The 20,723-nt window shown below is 48.3% G+C and overlaps 1 protein-coding gene across 1 annotated transcript in view; it reads right to left on the minus strand.

Annotated features, from left to right (window-relative positions):
• The window catches only part of ACER1 (alkaline ceramidase 1), a 29,254-nt gene extending 11,864 nt beyond the window's left edge, over positions 1 to 17,390 (minus strand). The window contains exon 1 of the mRNA XM_524068.8: positions 17,246 to 17,390. Coding sequence (XP_524068.2) covers positions 17,246 to 17,338 — 93 coding nt within the window. The 5' untranslated portion in view covers positions 17,339 to 17,390. The remainder of the gene's footprint in view (positions 1 to 17,245) is intronic.
• Positions 17,391 to 20,723: the final 3,333 nt, after the last annotated feature.

The raw sequence follows: 20,723 nt of genomic DNA on the forward strand, positions 1-20,723 counted from the left end.
TGGATTACAGCTCACGCCTGTAATCCCAGCACTTTGGGAGGCCGAGGTGGGCCGATCACCTGAAGTCGGGAGTTCGAGACCAGCCTGGCCAACATGGAGAAACCCCATCTCTACTGAAAATACAAAATTAGCCGGGTGTGGTGGCACATGCCTGTAATCCCAGCTACTCAGGAGGCTGAGGTAGGAGAATCGCTTGAACCTGGGAGGCAGAGGTTGCAGTGAGCTGAGATCACACGATTGCATTCCAGCCTGGGTGACATAGTGAGACTCTGTCCCCCAAAAATAAATAAAAAATAAAAAATAAAAAATAGGCCAGGCCCAGTGGCTCACGCCTGTAATTCCAGCACTTTGGAAAGCTCAGGCAGGTGGATCATGAGGTCAGGAGATCGAGACCATCCTGGCTAACACAGTGAAACACCGTCTCTACTAAAAAAAAAAAAAAAAAAAAAAAAATAGCTGGGTGTGGTGGCAGGCGCCTGTAGTCCCAGCTGCTTGGGAGGCTGAGGCAGAAGAATGGTGTGAACCTGGGAGGCGGAGCTTGCAGTGAGCTGAGATCATGCCACTGCACTCCAGCCTGGGCGACAGAGCAAGACTCCATCTCAAAATAAATAAATAAATAAAATGTTCATGCCTCCTGTAAATAAAATCTAAACTTTTTTTTTTTTTTTTTTTTTTTGAGATGGAGTTCTCTCTGTCGCCCAGGCTGGAGTGCAGTGGCACGATCTCAGCTCACTGCAAGCTCCGCCTCCCGGGTTCACGCCATTCTCCTGCCTCAGCCTCCCAAGTAGCTGGGACTACAGGTGCCCGCCGCCACGCCCGGCTAATTTTTTTGTATTTTTAGTAGAGATGGGGTTTCACCGTGTTAGCCAGGATGGTCTCGATCTCCTGACCTCGTGATCCACCCGCCTTGGCCTCCCAAAGTGCTGGGATTACAGGTGAGAGCCACCGCACCCGGCCAAAATCTAAACTCTTAAACTTGCCTTATAAAATTATTCCTGGCCGGGCGTCGTGGCTCACGCCTATAATCCCAGCACTTTGGGAGGTTGAGGCAGGCGGATCACGAAGTCAGGAGATCGAGACCATCCTGGCTAACACGGTGAAACGCCGTCTCTACTAAAAAATACAAAAAAAATTAGCTGGGCGTGGTGGTGGGCGCCTGTAGTCCCAGCTACTCGGGAGGCTGAGGCAGGAGAATGGCGTGAATCCGGGATGCGGAGGTTACAGTGAGCCGAGATCGTGCCACTGCACTCCAGCCTGGGCGACAGAGCAAGACTCCATTTCAAAATAAATAAATAAATAAATAATAAAAATAAAATTATTCCTAACTCATTTCCCTCCAACTCAAAAAGAAAAAGAAGAAAAAAAAAAAGAAAACAAAGATGGAAAGACTAGACGGGTGGTGGTGATTAAGAGGGCGCTCCCCTGCTGCCTGGCCCTGTGCCTAATGCCTCTTTGTTTCTCTTCGCTTGTATCAGTAAAAGCAGGACACATCATCAATGGTACCTTGCAGGCTGATGCAGGCCATGCACAAGATAAGGCATTGCAGAAGTGCATTGCCCAGGATGTGGTATGAGCTCAAAAAATAGCTGGGGCTGCTGCTGTTGTTATTGTTGAAGGAGATAATAATAATAACAGGCCTGTTATGGGTATCGTTATTCCAAACTTAGGGGCCAGCAGAGTCCAGCCAGGAGTTATCAACAGTGTCCGTAAGCGCTCAGAAGGAGGACAGAGACTGTGGGTGGAGATACTGACTAATGGGGGACCCCGACCGGCTCCGGAGTTTCCGATAACATCAGAAACTGCCTGGATGCCAGGGTCTCCCTCCCTGCCTTCCGGGGCTCAGCCCCCACTTTCCCTGCTTCTCGTCCCACCCAGGCTCTGCCAGGCGGGGGAGACACCTGTCTGGGATCCCATCCAAAGCCAGCCCAGTCCTGAACTCTGGACACAAGTGAGCTGGACCTTCTTAGTCCCAGCTCCAGCAGGTGGCATCACCTCCCTCCCTTCGTTCGTTCATTCATTCATTCATTCGTTCATTCATTTGTCCAAGCATCCCTTGAGTACCTACTATGTGCTCAAGGACCATACCAGTGTCTGAAAACAAAGTCCCTGCCTTCTCGGGGTGTATACAGTCAGGACAGCAGGGGACCTCCTGTGCCTGGTTTTCCTGCTCCTACTTCCAGAGGCTGCTGTGAGGATTACAGAGTTAAGTGCCACGGGACCAGGGAGCTCTGTGTGTTTTGCCCCCTCCCCACCCTGTATCTGGAACACTCTCTGGCACACAGTAGGCGCCCAATACATTTTAGTAGAAAAGAATGCACATAAATAATACAGAAGGGGCCGGGCGCAGTGGCTCATGTCTGTAATCCCAGCACTTTGGAAGGCTGAGGTGGGCAGATCACTTGAGGTCAGGAGTTCAAGACCAGCCTGGCCGACACGGAGAAACCCTGTCTTTACTAAAAATACAAAATTAGCCGGTGTGGTGGTGGATGCCTGTAGTGCCAGCTACTCAGGAGGCTGAAACAGGAGAATCGCTTGAACGTGGAGGCTGCAGTGAGCTGAGATCGCACAATTGCACTCCAACCCCCGTGACAGAGAGAGATTCTGTCTCAAAAAAAAAAAAAAAAAAAAGAAAGAAAAGTTTGTTGAATACATCTCCCCTCATTCTTCGTCCTCATTGCCAAAGCTCAAACTCCCTCCCACCACCCACACCTGGCCTCTGTCACCAGTTGAGGACAGCCACCTGCATTCATTCCAAACGTGCCTGCTAATGTTGGAGGGACGAAGTGTGCACCGGCCACAGCACAAGACTTAATTGCATGAATTAAAATGCGTATATCTCGCTCTGTCGCCCAGGCTGGAGTGTAGCGGCGTGATCTCGGCTCACTGCAACCTCTGCCTCCCAGGTTCAAGCAACTCCTGCCTCAGCCTCCTGAGTAGCTGGGACTACAGGTGTGTGCCACCACACCTGGCTAATTTTTGTATTTTTAGTAGAGACGGGGTTTCGCTATATTGGCCATGCTGGTCTGAAACTCCTGACCTCAGGTTATCCACCTGCCTTGGCCTCCCAAAGTGCTGGGATTACAGATGTGAGCCACTGTGCCATCCAAAATGCACACAATTAATTCCTAATCACCAGTAATTAAGTGGTCTCACAGCACCATGGTTAAGGGAGAGACTCTAGGACCAGGCTCTTTAAGAAGCTGCAACTTTTGTGCAATTGTAATTTGCATACTGTGTGGCCCTAGGAAAGAAATATACCCTCTCTGAGCCTTGATTTCCCCATCTGTAAAATGGGGAGCATAATTGTACCTACCTCATAGGATTTTATGAGGATTACAGTTGGTGCTAATTATTCAATGAAATGAATAAATACCTAATAAAATTAATGAATGTCACTTTGACATCTCTGGGTGCTGTATTCACTCGTAATAAGAATAGCTACAATGTATTCAGTGCTTAGGATGTGCCAAGAGCTGTGGGTTGTTTTTTTTTTTTTTAACATCCCTATTTTTAAAATCGAGACATAAATCACATACTATAAAATTCGCTTTTTTAAACTATGCAATTCAGTGGGTTTCAGTATATTCATAAGGCATGCAACCATCACACTAGCTAATTCCAGAACATTTTCTTTCTTTTTTTTTTTTGAGACCAAGTCTCACTCTGTCGCCCAGGCTGGAGTGCAGTGGTGTGATCTTGGCTCACTGCAACCTCCGCCTCTTGGGTTCAAGCGATTCTCCTGCCTCAGCCACCTGAGTAGCTGGGATTACAGGAGCCCATCACCATGCTTGTCTATTTATTTATTTATTTGTATTTTTAGTAGAGATGGGGCTTTGCCATCTTGGCAAGACTAGTCTTGAACTCCTGGCCTCAAGTGATCCACCTGCCTCAGCCTCCCAAAGTGCTGGGATTACAGGTGTGAGCCACCCCATCTGGCCGAAATACATTCTTTAAAAAAAGAGAGTGAATGCATGAGTTTTTCTTCCTTGGCACATCCCACCGCCTGGCATCTTGTAGCCTTGACTTTGGCTTATTTTCTGCTTCTCCATCCCCAGAACATCAGCCCCACCAGGGCAAGGAGTTTGTTGTTTTTTTGTTTGTTTGTTTTGTTTTGTTTTGTTTGAGACAGAGTCTCACTCTGTTGCCCAGGCTGGGGTTCAGTGCGCGATCTCAACTCACTGCAACCTCCGCCTCCTGGGTTCAAGTGATTCTCCTGCCTCAGCCTCCCAAGTAGCTGGGACTACAGACACGTGCCACCACACCCGGTTAAGCTTTTAAATTATTTTTAGTAGAGACGGGGTTTCACCATGTTAGCCAGGCTGGTTTCGAACTCCTGACCTCAGGTCATCCGCCCGCCACGGCCTCCCAAAGTGCTGGGATGACAGGCATGAGCCACTGCACCCAGCCGGCAGGGAGTTTTGGTGCTTGGATCACTGCTGTGTCCTCAGAGCCTAGAACAGAGCCTGGTGCTCCCGCAATTCTTGTTGAATGAAGAAGAAATTGTTGTCCCAACAACTCAAACCCCTCCATCAGCCCCAGGATGCTTGCAGGGAAGGGTCACCAACACCTGTTTTCTTCAAAGGAGAAAGGAGGCCCAGAGGAACCTATCTTGCCTGGGAGTATCATGGGCTAGATCACTGGTTTCATGCATGTAATTATCCAACTTACGGCATCTGCCTTCCCTGGGTCAACAAGATTTATATACAAATTCATCCCTAAGTCATTTGTAATTGCAATAAAAAATGAATAAATAAAATAGAAACTGTAACACTGTCACCCAGGTGCGTGGAGCTGAATACATTCTAGTGAAATATTATGCAGCTATTTAAAAGGACGCTTTTGATCTAAAGATGTAAATGAAAGACTAAATATGTAGCAGAAATACGTAGCAGCTCTTGTTTGACTTCCAGGACTCAAGCACATCTTTTTCTTCTCTTCTGCTCTCTTTCCCCAAACTCCTACCCCACTTGGCAAACTCCTATTCATCTTTCAAAACCCAACCCTGGGTGCCCTTTTCCATGAAGCCTCCCAACACCTGGGCTGACTCCTTGGGTGTTTTCTTCTCCTGTAGCCACAACCATGAGTGTCTGGGCTCTGCAACCTCAACCCCAGACTCAGCTCCTTGCAAACAGAGCAACAAGAAAGCAAAAGACTCTTCTTTGGACAATGATATGGTTTGGCTGTGTCCCCACCCAAATGTCATCTTAAATTGTAACTCCCACAATTCCCACATGTTGTGGAAGGAACCCAGAGGGAGGTGATTGAATTATGGGGGTGGGTCTGTCCTGCTCTGTTCTCCTGATAGCAAATGAGTCTCATGAGATCTCATGGTTTTAAAAACAGGAGTTTCAGCCAGGTGCGGTGGCTCATGCCTGTAATCCCAGCACTTTGGGAGAACAAGGTGGGTGGATCACCTGAGGTTGGGAGTTCAAGAACAGCCTAACCAACATGGAGAAACCCCATCTCTACTGAAAATACAAAAAATTAGCTGGGTGTGGTGGTGCACACCTGTAAGCCCAGCTTACTCAGGAGGCTGAGGGAGGAGAATAGCTTGAACCAGGGAGGCAGAGGTTGCAGTGAGCGGAGATCATGCCATTGCACTCCAGCCTGGACAACAAGAGTGAAACTCTGTCTCAAAACAAACAAACAAAAAACAAAACAGCCCAGGCGCGGTGGCTCACACCTGTAATCCCAGCACTTTGGGAGGCCGAGGTGGGCGGATCACGAGGTCAGGAGATAGAGACCATCATGGCTAACACAGTGAAACCCTGTCTCTACTAAAAATACAAAAAATTAGCCAGGGGTGGTGGCGGGTGCCTGTAGTCCCAGCTACTTGGGAGGCTGAGGCAGGAGAATGGTGTGAACCCTGCGGGGCGGAGCCTGCAGTGAGCAGAGGTCATGCCACTGCACTCCAGCCTGGGCGACAGCAAGACTCCGTCTCAAAAAAAAAAAAAGAAAAAAACAAAAAAATGGGAGTTTCCCTGCACAAGCTCTCTCTCTTTGCCTGCTGCCATCCACGTAAGATGTGACTTGCTCCTCCTTGCCTTCCACCATGATTGTGAGGCCTCCCCAGCCACGTGGAACTGTAAGTCCCTTAAAACTCTTTCTTTTGTAAATTGCCCAGTCTCTTTTTCTTCTTTTGCAAATTGCCCAGACATAAAGGTAAGTCTTTATTAGCAGAGTGAAAATGGACTAATACAGAGAAGCATTTTCCTGCCCTCCCATCTTGCTTTTGGTAGGGCCTGGCACACCAGAGGCATCCAGTAATTAATTATCTTTGCTATGGATATTGACAAGAAGGACAGCAGAAGAGGGAGGCATGAGTGGATCTCACATCCATACTTGTAATTTAGAGCTCATGAGACCTGCCATTGTGTGTAGCTCAGAGAGGGGCAGGTCTCCTCCTGGGTCACACAGCATTCAGGGGAGAGCTGGGACTGGAACCCCACTGCAGAGGCCAGCCTCAAGGAGACTCAGGAGAGGAGGTGAGGAGAGTGTTGGAGATGGCGGCACTGCAGACTATCTCCCTTCCACCCCCTTCCGACTCTGATCTCCTCATTTCTCTCTTTTTATTTTTATTTTTTGAGACCAAGTCTTGCTGTGTCACCCAGGCTGGAGTGCAGTGGTGTGATCTCAGCTCACTGCAATCTCCACCTCCCAGCTTCAAGTGATTCTCCTGCCTCAGCCTCCTAAGTAGCTGGGATTATAGGTGTGCACCACCACACCTGGCTATTTTTGTATTTTTTGTAGAGATGGGGTTTCACCATGTTGGCCAGGCTGGTCTGGAACTGCTGACCTCAAGTGATCTCCCTGCCTTGGCCTCCCACAGTGCTGGGATTACAGGCATAAGCCACCGCACTTGGCCTCTTTTTAATTTTTTTTTAGAGACAGAGTCTCGCTCTGTTGCCCAGGCTGGAGTGCAGTGAAGTGATCATAACTCACTGCCTCCAAGACCTGGGGGACCTTGAAACTTCCACCCGCACCATTTGAAACTCTCTGCCAGGCGCGGTGGCTCACGCCTGTAATCCCAGCACTTTGGGAGGCCAAGGCAGGTGGATCACCTGAGGTCGGGAGTTCAAGACCAACCTGACCAACATGAAGAAACCCCATCTCTACTAAAAAAAAATTACAAAATTAGTGGGGCGTGGTGGCACGTGCCTGTAATTCCAGCTACTTGGGAGGCTGAGGCAGGAGAATCTCTTGAACCCGGGAGGTAGAGATTGCAGTGTTGCACTTTAGCCTGGGCAATAAGAGTGAAACTCCATCTCAAAAAAAAAAAAAAAGAAAATAAAGAAAAACAAGCAATGGGGAAAGGATTCCCTATTTAATAAATGGTGCTGGGAAAACTGGCTAGCCATATGTAGAAAGCTGAAACTGGATCCCTTCCTTACACCTTATACAAAAATTAATTCAAGATGGATTAAAGACTTAAATGTTAGACCTAAAACCATAAAAACCCTAGAAGAAAACCTAGGCATTACCATTCAGGACATAGGCGTGGGCAAGGACTTCATGTCTAAAACACCAAAAGCAATGGCAACAAAAGCCAAAATTGACAAATGGGATCTAATTAAACTAAAGAGCTTCTGCATAGCAAAAGAAACTACCATCAGAGTGAACAGGCAACCTACAAAATGGGAGAAAATTTTTGCAACCTACTCATCTGACAAAGGGCTAATATCCAGAATCTACAATGAACTCAAACAAATTTACAAGAAAAAAACAAACAACCCCATCAAAAAGTGGGCAAAGGATATGAACAGACACTTCTCAAAAGAAGACATTTATGCAGCCAAAAAACACATGAAAAAATGCCCATCATCACTGGCCATCAAAGAAATGCAAATCAAAACCACAATGAGATAACATCTCACACCAGTTAGAATGGCAATCATTAAAAAGTCAGGAAACAACAGGTGCTGGAGAGGATGTGGAGAAATAGGAACACTTTTACACTGTTGGTGGGACTGTAAACTAGTTCAACCATTGTGGAAGTCAGTGTGGCAATTCCTCAAGGATCTAGAACTAGAAATACCATTTGACCCAGCCATCCCATTACTGGGTATATACCCAAAGGACTATAAATCATGCTGCTATAAAGACACATGCACACGTATGTTTATTGCGACACTATTCACAATAGCAAAGACTTGGAACCAACCCAAATGTCCAACAATGATAGACTGGATTAAGAAAATGTGGCACATATACACCATGGAATACTATGCATTCATAAAAAGTGATGAGTTCATGTCCTTTGTAGGGACATGGATGAAATTGGAAATCATCATTCTCAGTAAAGTATCACAAGGACAAAATACCAAACACTGCATGTTCTCACTCATAGATGGGAATTGAACAATGAGAACACATGGACACAGGAAGGGGAACATCACACTCTGGGGACTGTTGTGGGGTGGGGGGAGGGGGGAGGGATAGCCTTAGGAGATATACCTAATGCTAAATGACGAGTTAATGGGTGCAGCACACCAGCATGGCACATGTATACATATGTAACTAACCTGCACATTGTGCACATGTACCCTAAAACTTAAAGTATAATAATAATAAAAAAAAGAAAGAGAGAGAGAGAGAAGAGAGAAGAAAGAAGGAAAGAAAGAAAGAGAGAGAGAAAGGAAGGAAGGGAGGGAGGAAGGAAGGAAAGTTGTCAACAACCCAGAAGAAGGCTGCACCTGGAGGCCACCAGGCCAATGCAAGCAGGAGCACACTGAGGGAGCCCACACCTGGACCTCTTCCCCTTCCCTACTCAAGCCGCCCCTCCCACACCGCTGACCTCTGTTCCTGTTGGATGACCCTTCCTGGCTCTCTCTGCCCATCTGCCAAATGCCACTGGTTGCCCCAGCTGACCCCACATCATGACTCTCTTCTGTTCAAAAGTCACCCCATGGCTCCCCAGGGCTCTCAGGACAGAGCACACAGTCCTCAGCCTGACATTCCCAATTTGGCTCCTGAAAACCTTTCCAGTCCTTTCTCTCACCCTTCAGTCTCTCCCTCATTGACTGGGGAGACTCCCCCTGGGCTCCGCTTAAAGCTGCTCACTATTTCCTGCCAGGCTGTGCTGTTCCACCTCAAGACCTTGACCGGGTGCAGTGGCTCACGCCTGTTATCCCAGCACTTTGGGAGGCTGAGGTTGGGTGGATCACTTGAGGTCAGGAGTTCGAGACCAGGCTGACCAACAAAGTGAAACCCTGTCTGTATTAAAAATACAAAAAATTAGCCAGCCATGGTGGCAGGTGCTGTAATCCCAGCTACTCGGGAGGCTGAGGCAGGAGAATCGCTTGAACCTGGGAGGCAAAGGTTGCCGTGAGCTGAGATCGTGCCACTGCACTACAGCCTGGGTGACACAGCCAGACTCTGCCTCAAAACAACAAGAACAACAGCAAAGACCTTTACATATGCTATTCCCTTTGCCTCCAAACCCTTGAGCTGGGTGTGGTGGCTCATGCCTGTAATCCCAGCTACTCTGGGGGCTGAGACAGGAGGACTGCTGGAGCCCAGGAGTTCAAGGCTGCAGTGAGCTATGATCACACCGCTGTACTCCAGGCAGGGCAACAGAGCAAGACCCTGTCGCTAAAACAAACAAACAAAATTCAAAGCCTTAGAGGACATCTACTCATTCTTTTTAGACTTGGTTTCCATGGTATTATTTGTTTTTCATTGCTGTTTTTGTTTTTGTTTTATTTTGAGGTAGGGTCTGGTTTTGTCCCTCAGGCTGGAGTGCAGTGGTGTGATCATAGCTCACTGCAGCCTTGAACTCCTGGGCTCAAGCGATTCTTCTGCCTCAGCCTCCGGAGTAGCTGGGACCACAGTGTGCACCACCATGCTCAGCTATTTTTTTTTTTTTTTTTTTTTAGAGACGGAGTCTCTCTCTGTAGCCCAGGCTGGAGTGCAGTGGCACCATCTCGGCTCACTGCAAGCTCCGCCTCCTGGGTTCACGCCACTCTCCTGCCTCAGCCTCCCGAGTAGCTGGGACCACAGGCGCCCACCACAATGCCTGGCTAATTTTTGTATTTTTAGTAGAGACGGGGTTTCACCGTGTTAGCCAGGATGGTCTCGATCTCCTGACCTTGTGATCCGCCCGCCTCGGCCTCCCAAGGTGTTGGGATTACAGGCGTGAGCCACCGCGCCCGGCCTATTTTTTTTTTTAATTTTTTGTAGTGATGGGGTCTTGCTATATTGCCCAGGCTGGTCTGAAACTCCTGAGCTCAAGTGATCCTCCTGCCTCGGCCTCCTAAAGTGCTGGGGTTACAGGTGTAAGCCACCACACCTGCCCCCCAGAGCATTGCTGATGTTCTTTCCCCATTCAGCAAGCAGAGACCTTATGCCCCATTCCTCTGACACCCCGCTTCTGGCACCCCCTTCCTCTCTCCACCTCAAGCTAACAATGGGGCTGAAGAAATCTGTTTCTAATTCTGGGTCTCTTGCAACCTGGGGACACCAAGCCTCCTCCCTGGAATCCCAGGATCATCCAGCAGCGGTGGGTTTATAGCATTTTGATTGAATAAATGAATGAGTCCATCAGTGAACACAGGATACGTTTCCAACATTCTAACCAAGCATGCAAACCGTTACGTCTTCATCTCTCCCCACATTGTAGCTACAGGAACATACTTTCTCCTTTCTCAATCTGACCAGCTCTTCTTTGACTTCCAGAACTGAGCACATCTTTCCCTGCTCTCCTGCTATCCTTCCCCACTTGGCAAACTCCTATTCATCTTTCAAAACCCAACTCCTACTTGTCCTTTTCTATGAAGTCTCCAAACACCTGGGGTGAGTTCTTGGGTGTTTCCTGTTTCTGTAACCCTGACCATGAGCTGCTGGGCTCTGCATGCTCCCAAACAGAGCAGCAAGAAAGCAGGCCGGGTGCAGTAGCTCATGCCTATAATGCCGGCACTTTTAGAGATTGAGGCAGGCAGATCGCCTGAGGTCAGGAGTTTGAGAGCAACCTGGATGACCTGGTGAAACCCTGTCTCTGCAAAAAATACAAAAATTAGCTGGGGATGGTGGTGCACACCTATAATCCCAGCACTTTGGGAGGCCGAGGCAGGCGGATCACAAGGTCAGGAGATCGAGACCATCCTGGCTAAAACGGTGAAACCCCGTCTCTACTAAAAATACAAAAAATTGGCCAGGGGTGATGACGGGCGTCTGTAGTCCCAGCTACTCGGGAGGCTGAGGCAGGAGAATGGCGTGAACCCGGGAGGCGGAGCTTGCAGTGAGCCGAGATCACACCACTGCACTCCAGCCTGGGCGACAGAGCAAGACTCCGTCTCAAAATAAATAAATAAATAATAATAAAATAAAATAAAATAAAATAAACAAACACTCTTTGGCCTGTGGGCAAAGTTCAGCCTACTGCCTTGTATCATGTGTCCCACAAGCTAAGAATCATGTTTACATTTTCAAATGATTGAAAAATTAAAAGATTATTTTGTGACATGTGAAAATTATATGAAATGCACATTTCAGTGTCAATCAAAAAAAAATTGGCCAGGCGCGGTGGCTGGTGCCTGTAATCCCAGCACTTTGGGAGGCCGAGGTGGGTGGATCACGAGGTCAGGAGTTCGAGACCAGCCTGGCTAACATGGTGAAACCCCGTCTCTACTAAAAATAACAAAAAATAGCTGGGCATGGTGGTGCTCATCTGTAATCCCAGCTACTCGGGAGGTTGAGACAGGAGAATTGCTTGAACCTGGGAGGCAGAGGTTGTGGTGAGCCAAGATTGCACCACTGCACTCCAGCCTGGGCGACAGAGTGAGACTCCATCTCAAAAAAAAAAAAAAAAATTATTGGCATACAGCCACACCCATTTATTTATCTATTATCTATGGCTGGTTTTCAGCTACAGTGGCATAGTTGTGTAGTTGAGACAGAGTCTGGATGGCCCAGAAAGCCAAAAATATTGGCCGGGCGTGGTGGCTCATGGCTGTAATCCCAGTACTTTGGGAGGCCAAGGAGGGTGGATCACCTGAGGTCAGGAGTTCAAGACCAGCCTGAGCAACAAGGTGAAACCCCATCTCTACTAAAAATACAAAAATTAGCCAGGCGTGGTGGCAGGTGCCTGTAGTCCCAGCTACTTGGGAGGCTGAGACAGGAAAATTGCTTGAACCAGGGAGGTGGAGGTTGCAGTGAGCCAAGATCGAGATTGTACCAGTGCACTCCAGCCTGGGCAACAGACTGAGACTCCATCTCAAAAAAAAAAAAAAAAAAAAAAAAAATGTCAAAAATATTTACTAGCTAGCCCTGTACAGAAAAGGTTGGCCTTGGGTGCAGTGGCTTATGTCTGTAATCCTATCACTTTGGGAAGTGAAGGCACAAGGATTACTTGAGCCCAGCCTGGCAGCATAGCAAGACCCCATCTCTATACAAAACAATTTTTTTTTAGACAGAGTCTCACTCTTTCGCACAGGCTGGAGTGCAGTGGCACCATCTCCACTCACTGCGACCTCCACCTCCCAGGTTCAAGCAATTCTCCTGCCTCAGTCTTCCAAGTAGCTGGAACTACGGATGCATGCCACCATGCCTGGCTAATTTTTTTTTTTTTTTTTTTTTTTGTAATTTTGATAGAGATGGGGTTTCATCGTGTTTTCCAGGCTGGTCTTGAACTCCTGAGTGCAAGTGATTGGCCCACCTCGGCCTTCCAAAGTGCTGGGATTACATGTGTGAGCCACTGTGCCCAGCACCCATCTGTATAAAAATTTAAAAATTAGCTGTGTTTGGTGGCATGCTCCTGTGGTCCCAGCTACTTTGAAGGCTGGGGCAGGAGGATCACTTAAGCCCAGGAGGTCAAGGCTGCAGTGAGCTATGATGGCACCACTGCATTCCAGGCTGGGCAATAGAGTGAGACTGTGTCTCTAAAACAGGTAAAATAAAAATAAAATAAAATAAAATAAACACGAAAAGAAAAAATTTGCCACCCACTCCACCCTTTTGAACTGTATGATTTATTAGCTATGGGTTTGGGATACTCAGAAGCATTTTGGAGGAGAAGATCTTGGGGAAGCCCTTTCTCACATAACTCTGATTCTATTCCTCATCCCCTGACCTGTTTGGAGAGAGGCTTTTTGACAGAATACAATAGAATAGAATAGAATAGAATAGAATAGAATAGAATAGAATAGAATAGAATAGAATAGAATAGAATAGAATAGATCCAGGTGTGTTTGTACCAGGGAAGGGTAAGTCTCGTTTTGTGCAACTTTTGTTTCTGTATGATACACATCTGGAAAGGCAGGTACAGGGTGATGATGATGTAAAATTTCTTTCATAATAGGTGTTCTGATCAGAGGAGTTTGACAACTGCAGCCTTACCCGGTAGCTACAGGTGGCTCAATTTATTTTATCTGGGGACAGGCTACAGCAGAATCCAGTGGAGGACAATTTTGCCTGAGATAAGAACACACAGCTATACTCAGGCTCAGGACACACCTGAATCAGCCCTTTCTAGGTGCCTTTTATTTTTTAGAGACAGGATATTACTCTGTTGCCCAGGCCGGAATACGGTGGTGCAGTAACAGGTTACTGCAGCTTCAAACTCCTGGACTCAAGCAATCCTCCTGCCTCAGCCTACCAGCTAGTTTTTATTTTTATTTAATTTTTAATTTTTAAATTTTTAATGGTTTTTTTTTTTTTTTTTGAGATGGAGTCTTGCTCTGTCACCCAGGTTGGAGTGCAGTGGCGTGATCTCAGCTCACTGCAAGTTCCACCTACTGGGTTCACATAATTCTCCTGCCTCAGCCTCCCGAGTAGCTGGGACCACAGGCGCCTGCCACCACGCCCAGCTAATTTTTCTGTATTTTTAGTAGAGATGGGGTTTCACCGTGTTAGCCAGGATGGTCTCGATTTCTTGACCTTGTGATCTGCCTGCCTCGGCCTCCCAAAGTGCTGGGATTACAGGCATGAGCCACCGCGCCCGGCTAATTTTTAATTTTTTGAGATGGAGTCTTGCTCTGTCACCCAGGCTGGAGTGCAATGGTGTGATCTCGGCTCACTGCAACCTCCACCTCCCAGATTCAAGTGATTCTCGTGCCTCAGCCTCCCCAGTAGCAGGGATTATAGGCATGCGCCACCATGCCCAGCTAATTTCTGTATTTTTAGTAGAGATGGGGTTTCACCATGTTGTCCAGGCTGGCCTCAAATTCCTGACCTCAAATGATCTACCTACCTCGGCCTCCCAAAGTGCTGGGATTACAGGCGTAAGCCAGCGGTGCCCAGCCCACAGCTAGTTTTTAAATTTTGTGTAGGGACTGGGTCTTGCTATGTTGCTTAGGCTGGTCTTGAACTTCTGGCCTCAAGTGATCCTCCTGTCTCGACCTTCCAAAGTAGTAGGATTAAAGGTGAGAGCCACCATACCCAGCCTCTCAGTGCCTTCTGCAAGGGCTCTCATCTGGGTGCAGGATGAAAACAGAACACTGGACCACAGTGGCTGCTGGGGATTCCAGAGAGAAGAGCTCTAGAGCCCTTACCCATCATCTCAGCCTTGTAGGACCAATCATTCAGCTCCCTCCCATGTTAGAGGTGGGACTACTGAGGACCGGGAACCATATCTCTGGCTAAGGAAGAGCAAGAATCAGTGAGACCGTGAGGATCCTGGAGTCTCATAATCCCACTTCCCAGGTATGGGAAGCCCCGGGGTCAAAGGTAACAGGGTCAGAGCAACCTGAGCCTCTGACCTTCCTCCCAGAAAAGTCTCCTGGACTCACCAAGTTTAAATCCTGGCTCTAATAACCAGGGTGACCCTGGGCACAGCCTTCAAACTCCTTGAACACCTGTTTTATCACCTGGAAAATGGGATGAAGTCTGTATCACATAGATTGCATGTAACTCCGAATGTCACTGTGCAGATTAAAGGAGGTGTTTCATGTAAAATGTTTAGGGCCATGCCTGGTGCACAGCAAGCACTTTATTATTATTATTATTATTATTATTTTTGAGATGAGGTCTCGCTCTGTCACCAGGCTGGAGTGCAGTGACGCAATCTTGGCTCACTGCAACCTCTGCCTCCCAGGTTCAAGTGATTCTCCTGCCTTAGCCTCCCGAGTAGCTGGGACTACAAGCGCCCGGCACCATGCCTGGCTAATTTTTTGTATTTTTAGCACAGACAGCATTTCACCATGTTGGCCAGGATGGTCTTGACCTCTTGACCTCATGATCCACCCCCCTCGACCTCCCAAAGTGCTGGGATTACAGGCGTGAACCATAGCACCCGGCCAGCAAGCACTCTTCTGCTCGCTGAGCAAGGCCTATGTGCAGGGCATAGAACTAAGCACTACGAGGCCGGGCGCCGTGGCTCACGCCTGTAATCCCAGCACTTTGGGAGGCTGAGGTGGGCGGATCACCTGAGGTCAGGAGTTCAAGACCAGCCTGGCCAACATGGTGAAACCCTGTCTCTACTAAAAATACAAAAATTAGCTGGGCGTGGTGGTGGGAACCTGTTATCCCAACTACTCGGGAAGCTGAGGCAGCAGAATGGCTTGAACGCGGGAGGCAGAGGTTGCAGTGAGCCGAGATCGCGCCATGGCATTCCAGCCTGGGTGACAAAGAGAGACTCGGTTTCAAAACAGACAAACAAACAAAAGAACTAAGCGCTATGCCTGGATCCCATCATTCCCAGGGCTCCAGGCAAACACCTCTGTGTTCCCAGCACCCAGTATGGGCATGGCATAGCTGCACTGATCTTTGGCTTTAAGCTTTGGCTAAATGCCGTGATCATTTGTGCATTCCTGTTTTTTTTGTTTGTTTGTTTGTTTTTTTGAGACGAAGTCTCGCTCTTGTCCCTCAGGCTGGAGTGCAATGGTGCGATCTCGGCTCACTGAAACCTCCGCCTCCTGGGTTCAAGCCATTCTCTTGCCTCAGCCTCGCAAGTAGCTGGGATTAACGGTGCCTGCCACCACACCTGGCTAATTTTTGTATTTTTAGTAGAGATGGGGTTTCACCATGTTGGCCAGGCTGGTCTCGAACTCCTGACCTCAGGTGATCCACTCACCTTGGCCTCCCAAAGTGCTGGGATTACAGGCGTGAGCCTCCGCGCCCGGCCTTTTTTTTTTTTTTTTTTTGAGACAGGGTCTCCCTCTGTCACCCAGGCTGGAGTGCAGTGGTATGACCTCAGCTCACTGCATCCTCCACTTCTTGGGTTCAAGAAATCCTCCCACCTCAGCCTCCCAAGTAGCTGGAACTACAAGCACACACCACCACACCCAGCTAATTTTTAAAAACTTTTTGTAGAGACAAGGTCTTGCTATGTTGCCCAGGCTGGTCTGGAACTCCTGGGCTCAAGCGATCTTCCTGCCTCTGCGTTCCAAATTGCTGGGGTTACAGGCATGAGCCATGGTGCTAGGTACATCCGTGATTTTTTAGCACTTCCCATGTGGTGTTTTAACAGGGAAAGAGAAGACCACCTCAGAATGTCCAGAACTGAGGAGTTTCTCAGGAGGTGGGACTTTTTTTTTCTTTTTTTGAGACAGTCTCGCTTTTCCACCCAGGCTGGAGTGCAGTGGCACAGTCTCAGCTCACTGCAACATCCGCCTCCTGGGTTCAAGCGATTCTCATGCCTTAGCCTCCTGAGTAGCTTGGACTACAGATGCCTGACACCGTACCCAGCTAATTTTTTATTTTAGTAGAGATGGGCTTTTACCACGTTGCCCAGGGCGATCTCCGACTCCTGAGCTCAGGCAATCCACCCACCTTGGCCTTCCAAAGTGCTAGGATTACAGACGTGAGCCACCGCGCCCAGCCAAGAGGTGAAACTTTTTAAATACTGAAACCAGGATAGTCCCAGGCACACTGGGACGAGTTGGTCAGTGGGTACAGCTGCAAACAAGACAGACACAATCACCTTTTCCAGGAAGCCTTTCCTGATTGGCCCACCCCCTCTAGCTCAGGGGCACCCTCTGCCTCCCCCTACCACAGCTGCCTCTGTGCCCTCCAAGAAGGCACCATCGCTCCCGGTTGCAAATGCCTGCAGTCACATCAGAGTTAGCTTAGGGAAGGCAGAGACCGGTTCTTTTCCTGGCCACTAATGTGTCTCCAAAACCTACCACAGAGCCTGGCATCAAGTAAAGACAAGTAAATGAATGAAAGCTGGCACTCTTTGGCTAATAGATGAGAAAACTAGGGCTGAGACAGGTGAACCACTCCAGCAAGATTCCCCAGTAAGGCTGTATGGGGAGGAACCGGGATTCGAACCGGCATCTGGCGAGACTCCTTCACACACCCACGCACTCACCGTGTTGTAGAACTCGGCCACCAGCTCCGAGTACTGGAAGTTGCTCTCACACCAGTCCACCTCGGAGCTCTGATAGGCGAAGATGCTAGGCATCTTGTCTCAGTGGCCACCACCAGCTGGCTGCGCCCGGCAGACAGAAGGCGAGCTTGGGAAGGCCGGGCCCTGATGAGGCGGGGAGAGGACAGCCCGGTGCCCCGCGGCAGGCAGACTGGGAGGAAAAACCTGCTGGGCCGCTCCCCAGTTGCACCAGGGCAGCCTGGCTGTGCAGTGACAGCAGCCCTGAGCATAAGCCGTGGGACTGGCACTGTCCAGGCAGGGCAGGGGGCAGAAGTAGGCAGGGAAGAGGCCTCCCATCCAGATTACCCAGGAATAGGAATCGGGGTGGGGGCAGTGGAGGGAACTGTTTTTATCTTTTATGTATTTATTTATTTATTTATTAGAGTCAGGGTCTTGCTCTGTTGCCCAGGCTGGGGTACAGTGGCATCATCATAGCTCACCGCAGCCTCAAACTCCCAGGCTCAAGCAATACTCCTGCCTCAGCCTCTGAAGTAGCCAGGACCACAGGCACATGCTGCCACCATGCCTAGCTAATTTTTTTTTTTTGGAGACAGAGTCTCGCTCTGTCGCCCAGGCTGGAGTGCAGTGGCATGATCTCAGCTCACTGCAAGCTCCGCCTCCCGTGTTCACGCCATTCTCCCGCCTCAGCCTCCCGAGTAGCTGGGACTATAGGCGCCCACCGCCACGACCGGCTAATTTTTTGTATTTTTAATAGAGATGGAGTTTCACTGTGTTAGCCAGGATGGTCTCGATCTCCTGACCTCGTGATCCACCTGCCTTGGCCTCCCAAAGTGCTGGGATTATAGGTGTGCGTGAGCCACCGTGCCCGGCCTTTTTTTTTTTAATTGAGATGCAGTCTGGCTCTGTCACCCAGGCTGGAGTGTAGTGGCGCAATGTCAGCTCACTGCAACCTCCACCTCCTGGGTTCAAGTGATTCTCCTACCTCAGCCTCCCAAGTAGCTGGGATGACTGGCACCTGCCACCATGCCCAGCTAATTTTTTTTGTATTTTAGTAGAGATAGGATTTCACCATGTTGGTCAAGCTGGTCTCGAACTCCTGACCTCAGGTGATCTGCCCACCTTGGCCTCCCAAGGTGCTGGGATTATACCCATGAGCCACCTCACCTGGCCTGAGTTCCTCTACTTTAAGCTGTGTGACCTTGGGCAAGTGAATTTACCTCTCTGATCCTCTGTTTGCTCACCTGTCATATGGAGACGATGGTGACAGAGCCAACTGTAACAAAGGAAGACAGAGATAAAGCATGTACAAAGGCTTACCCCACTGCCTATGCTAGAGTAGGCACTTGATGGATGGTAATGGGTTTTCTTTTTTTTTTTGAGATGGAGTCTTGCTCTGTCCCAAAGTGCTGGGATTACAGGGTTTTCTTACTGAAGCTGACCTTGAACTTTAAGTCAACTTTGTGGGAATAATAATAATAATTATTATTATAATAAAAGAGCCTGGCCTTAGCAAGCGGTTAGCAAGTGTGCATAACAATAATAATATTATATAATTATTTATTATATAATAGCAATATTATATTAAAATATAAAATTATTATATTAAAAATACTATTGTTATATATTTTAAATATTATTTTAGTATATTATTTTAATATGATTAATATAATTTAATATAATAATTAATATTATATATTATAATATATTATTTTTCTTTTTTTAAGTGCTTGATTTTCAGTATTATCTCATTTAACGTTCTTTTTTTTTTTTTTTTTGAGATGGAGCCTCACTCTGTCTCCCAGGCTGGAGTGCAGTGGCATGATCTTGGCTCACTGCAACCTCCACCTCCCTAGTTCAAGCAATTCTCCTGCCTCAGCCTCCTGAGTAACTGGGACTACAGGCACCTGCCACCATGCCCAGCTAATTTTTGTATTTTTAGTAGAGACGGGGTTTCACCATATTGACCAGGCTGGCCTCAAACTCCTGACCTTGTGATCTGCCCATCTCGACTTCCCAAAGTGCTGGGATTACAGGTGTGAGCCACTGTGCCCGGCCTTCATTTAATGTTCTTAACAATCCTACCCCGGGTGCTGTGGCTCACGCCTGTAATCCTAGTGCTTTGGGAGGCCAAGGCGGGAGGATCACAAGGTCAGGAGATTGAGACCATCCTGGCTAACACAGTGAAACCCCATTTCTACTAAAAATACAAAAAAGGTAGCTGGGCGTGGTGGTGGGTGCCCATAGTCCCAGCTACTCAGGAGGCTGAGGCAGGAGAATGGCATGAACCCAGGAGACGGAGCTTGCAGCGAGCCAAAATTGCACCACTGCACTCCAGCCTGGGTGACAGAGCAAGACTCTGTCTAAAAAAAAAAGAAAAAAATCCTAAGCGCCAGGAACTATTGTTATCCCTTTTCTTTTTCTTTTCTTTTCTTTTCTTTTTTTTTTTTTTTTTGAGATAGAGTTTCACTCTTGTCACCCAGGCTGGAGTGCAATGGCATGATCTCAGCTCACTGCAACCTCTGCCTCCCAGGTTCCAGCGATTCCCCTGCCTCAGCCTCCCAAGTAGCTGGATTTACAGGCACCCGCCAGCATGCCCGGCTAATTTTTGTATTTTTAGTAGAGACGGGGTTTCACCATGTTGGCCAGGCTAGTCTCGAACTCGTGACTTCTGGTGATCCACCTGTCTCGGCTTCCCAAAGTGCTGGGATTACAGGCTTGAGTCACTGTGCCTGGCCTCTTTTTCTCTTTTGAGACAGGGTCTTGCTCTGTTGCCCAAGCTGGAGTGCAGTGGCGCAATCATAGTTCACTGCAGCCTTGATCTCCTGAGCTCATGCGATCCTATCTCCTGCTAGTAATCACTAGCAAGGAAACTAAAGCCCAGAGAAGTTAAGGAACTTACCATAGGTCACACAGTTAGGAAGTGATAGGGACAGGCAAGGAACACCACCTCTCTGATGCCTCAGTTTCCTCACCTGTAAGGTGGTGAAAATAATAATGGTACTGCCCTCTCAAGCCTGTTGTGAAGAGTTAGTGAGCTGACACGATGTTTCCATAAAAAGATAAATTGTGGGCTGGGCACGGTGGCTCATGCCTGTAATCCCAGCACTTTAGGAAGCCAAGGCGGGCGGATCACGAGGTCAGGAGATCAAGACCATCCTGGTTAACATGGTGAAACCCCGTCTCTACTAAAAATACAAAAAATTAGCCAGGCATGGTGGCGGGCGCCTGTAGTCCCAGCTACTTGGGAGGCTGAGGCAGGAAAATCGCTTGAACCTGGGAGGCGGAGGTAGTAGTGAGCCGAGATCACGCCACTGCACTTCAGCCCGGGCGACAGAGCGAGACCCTGACTCAAAAAAAAGAAAAAGAAAAAGAAAAAGAAAGATAAATTGTGGTGCTATGTTGCCCTGCATTCCAAATCACTGAACTGGCCGGGCATGGTGGCTCACCCCTGTAATCCCAG

The sequence above is a fragment of the Pan troglodytes genome, chromosome 20 (assembly GCF_028858775.2).
Source record: "Pan troglodytes isolate AG18354 chromosome 20, NHGRI_mPanTro3-v2.0_pri, whole genome shotgun sequence".
Taxonomy (NCBI): domain Eukaryota; kingdom Metazoa; phylum Chordata; class Mammalia; order Primates; family Hominidae; genus Pan; species Pan troglodytes.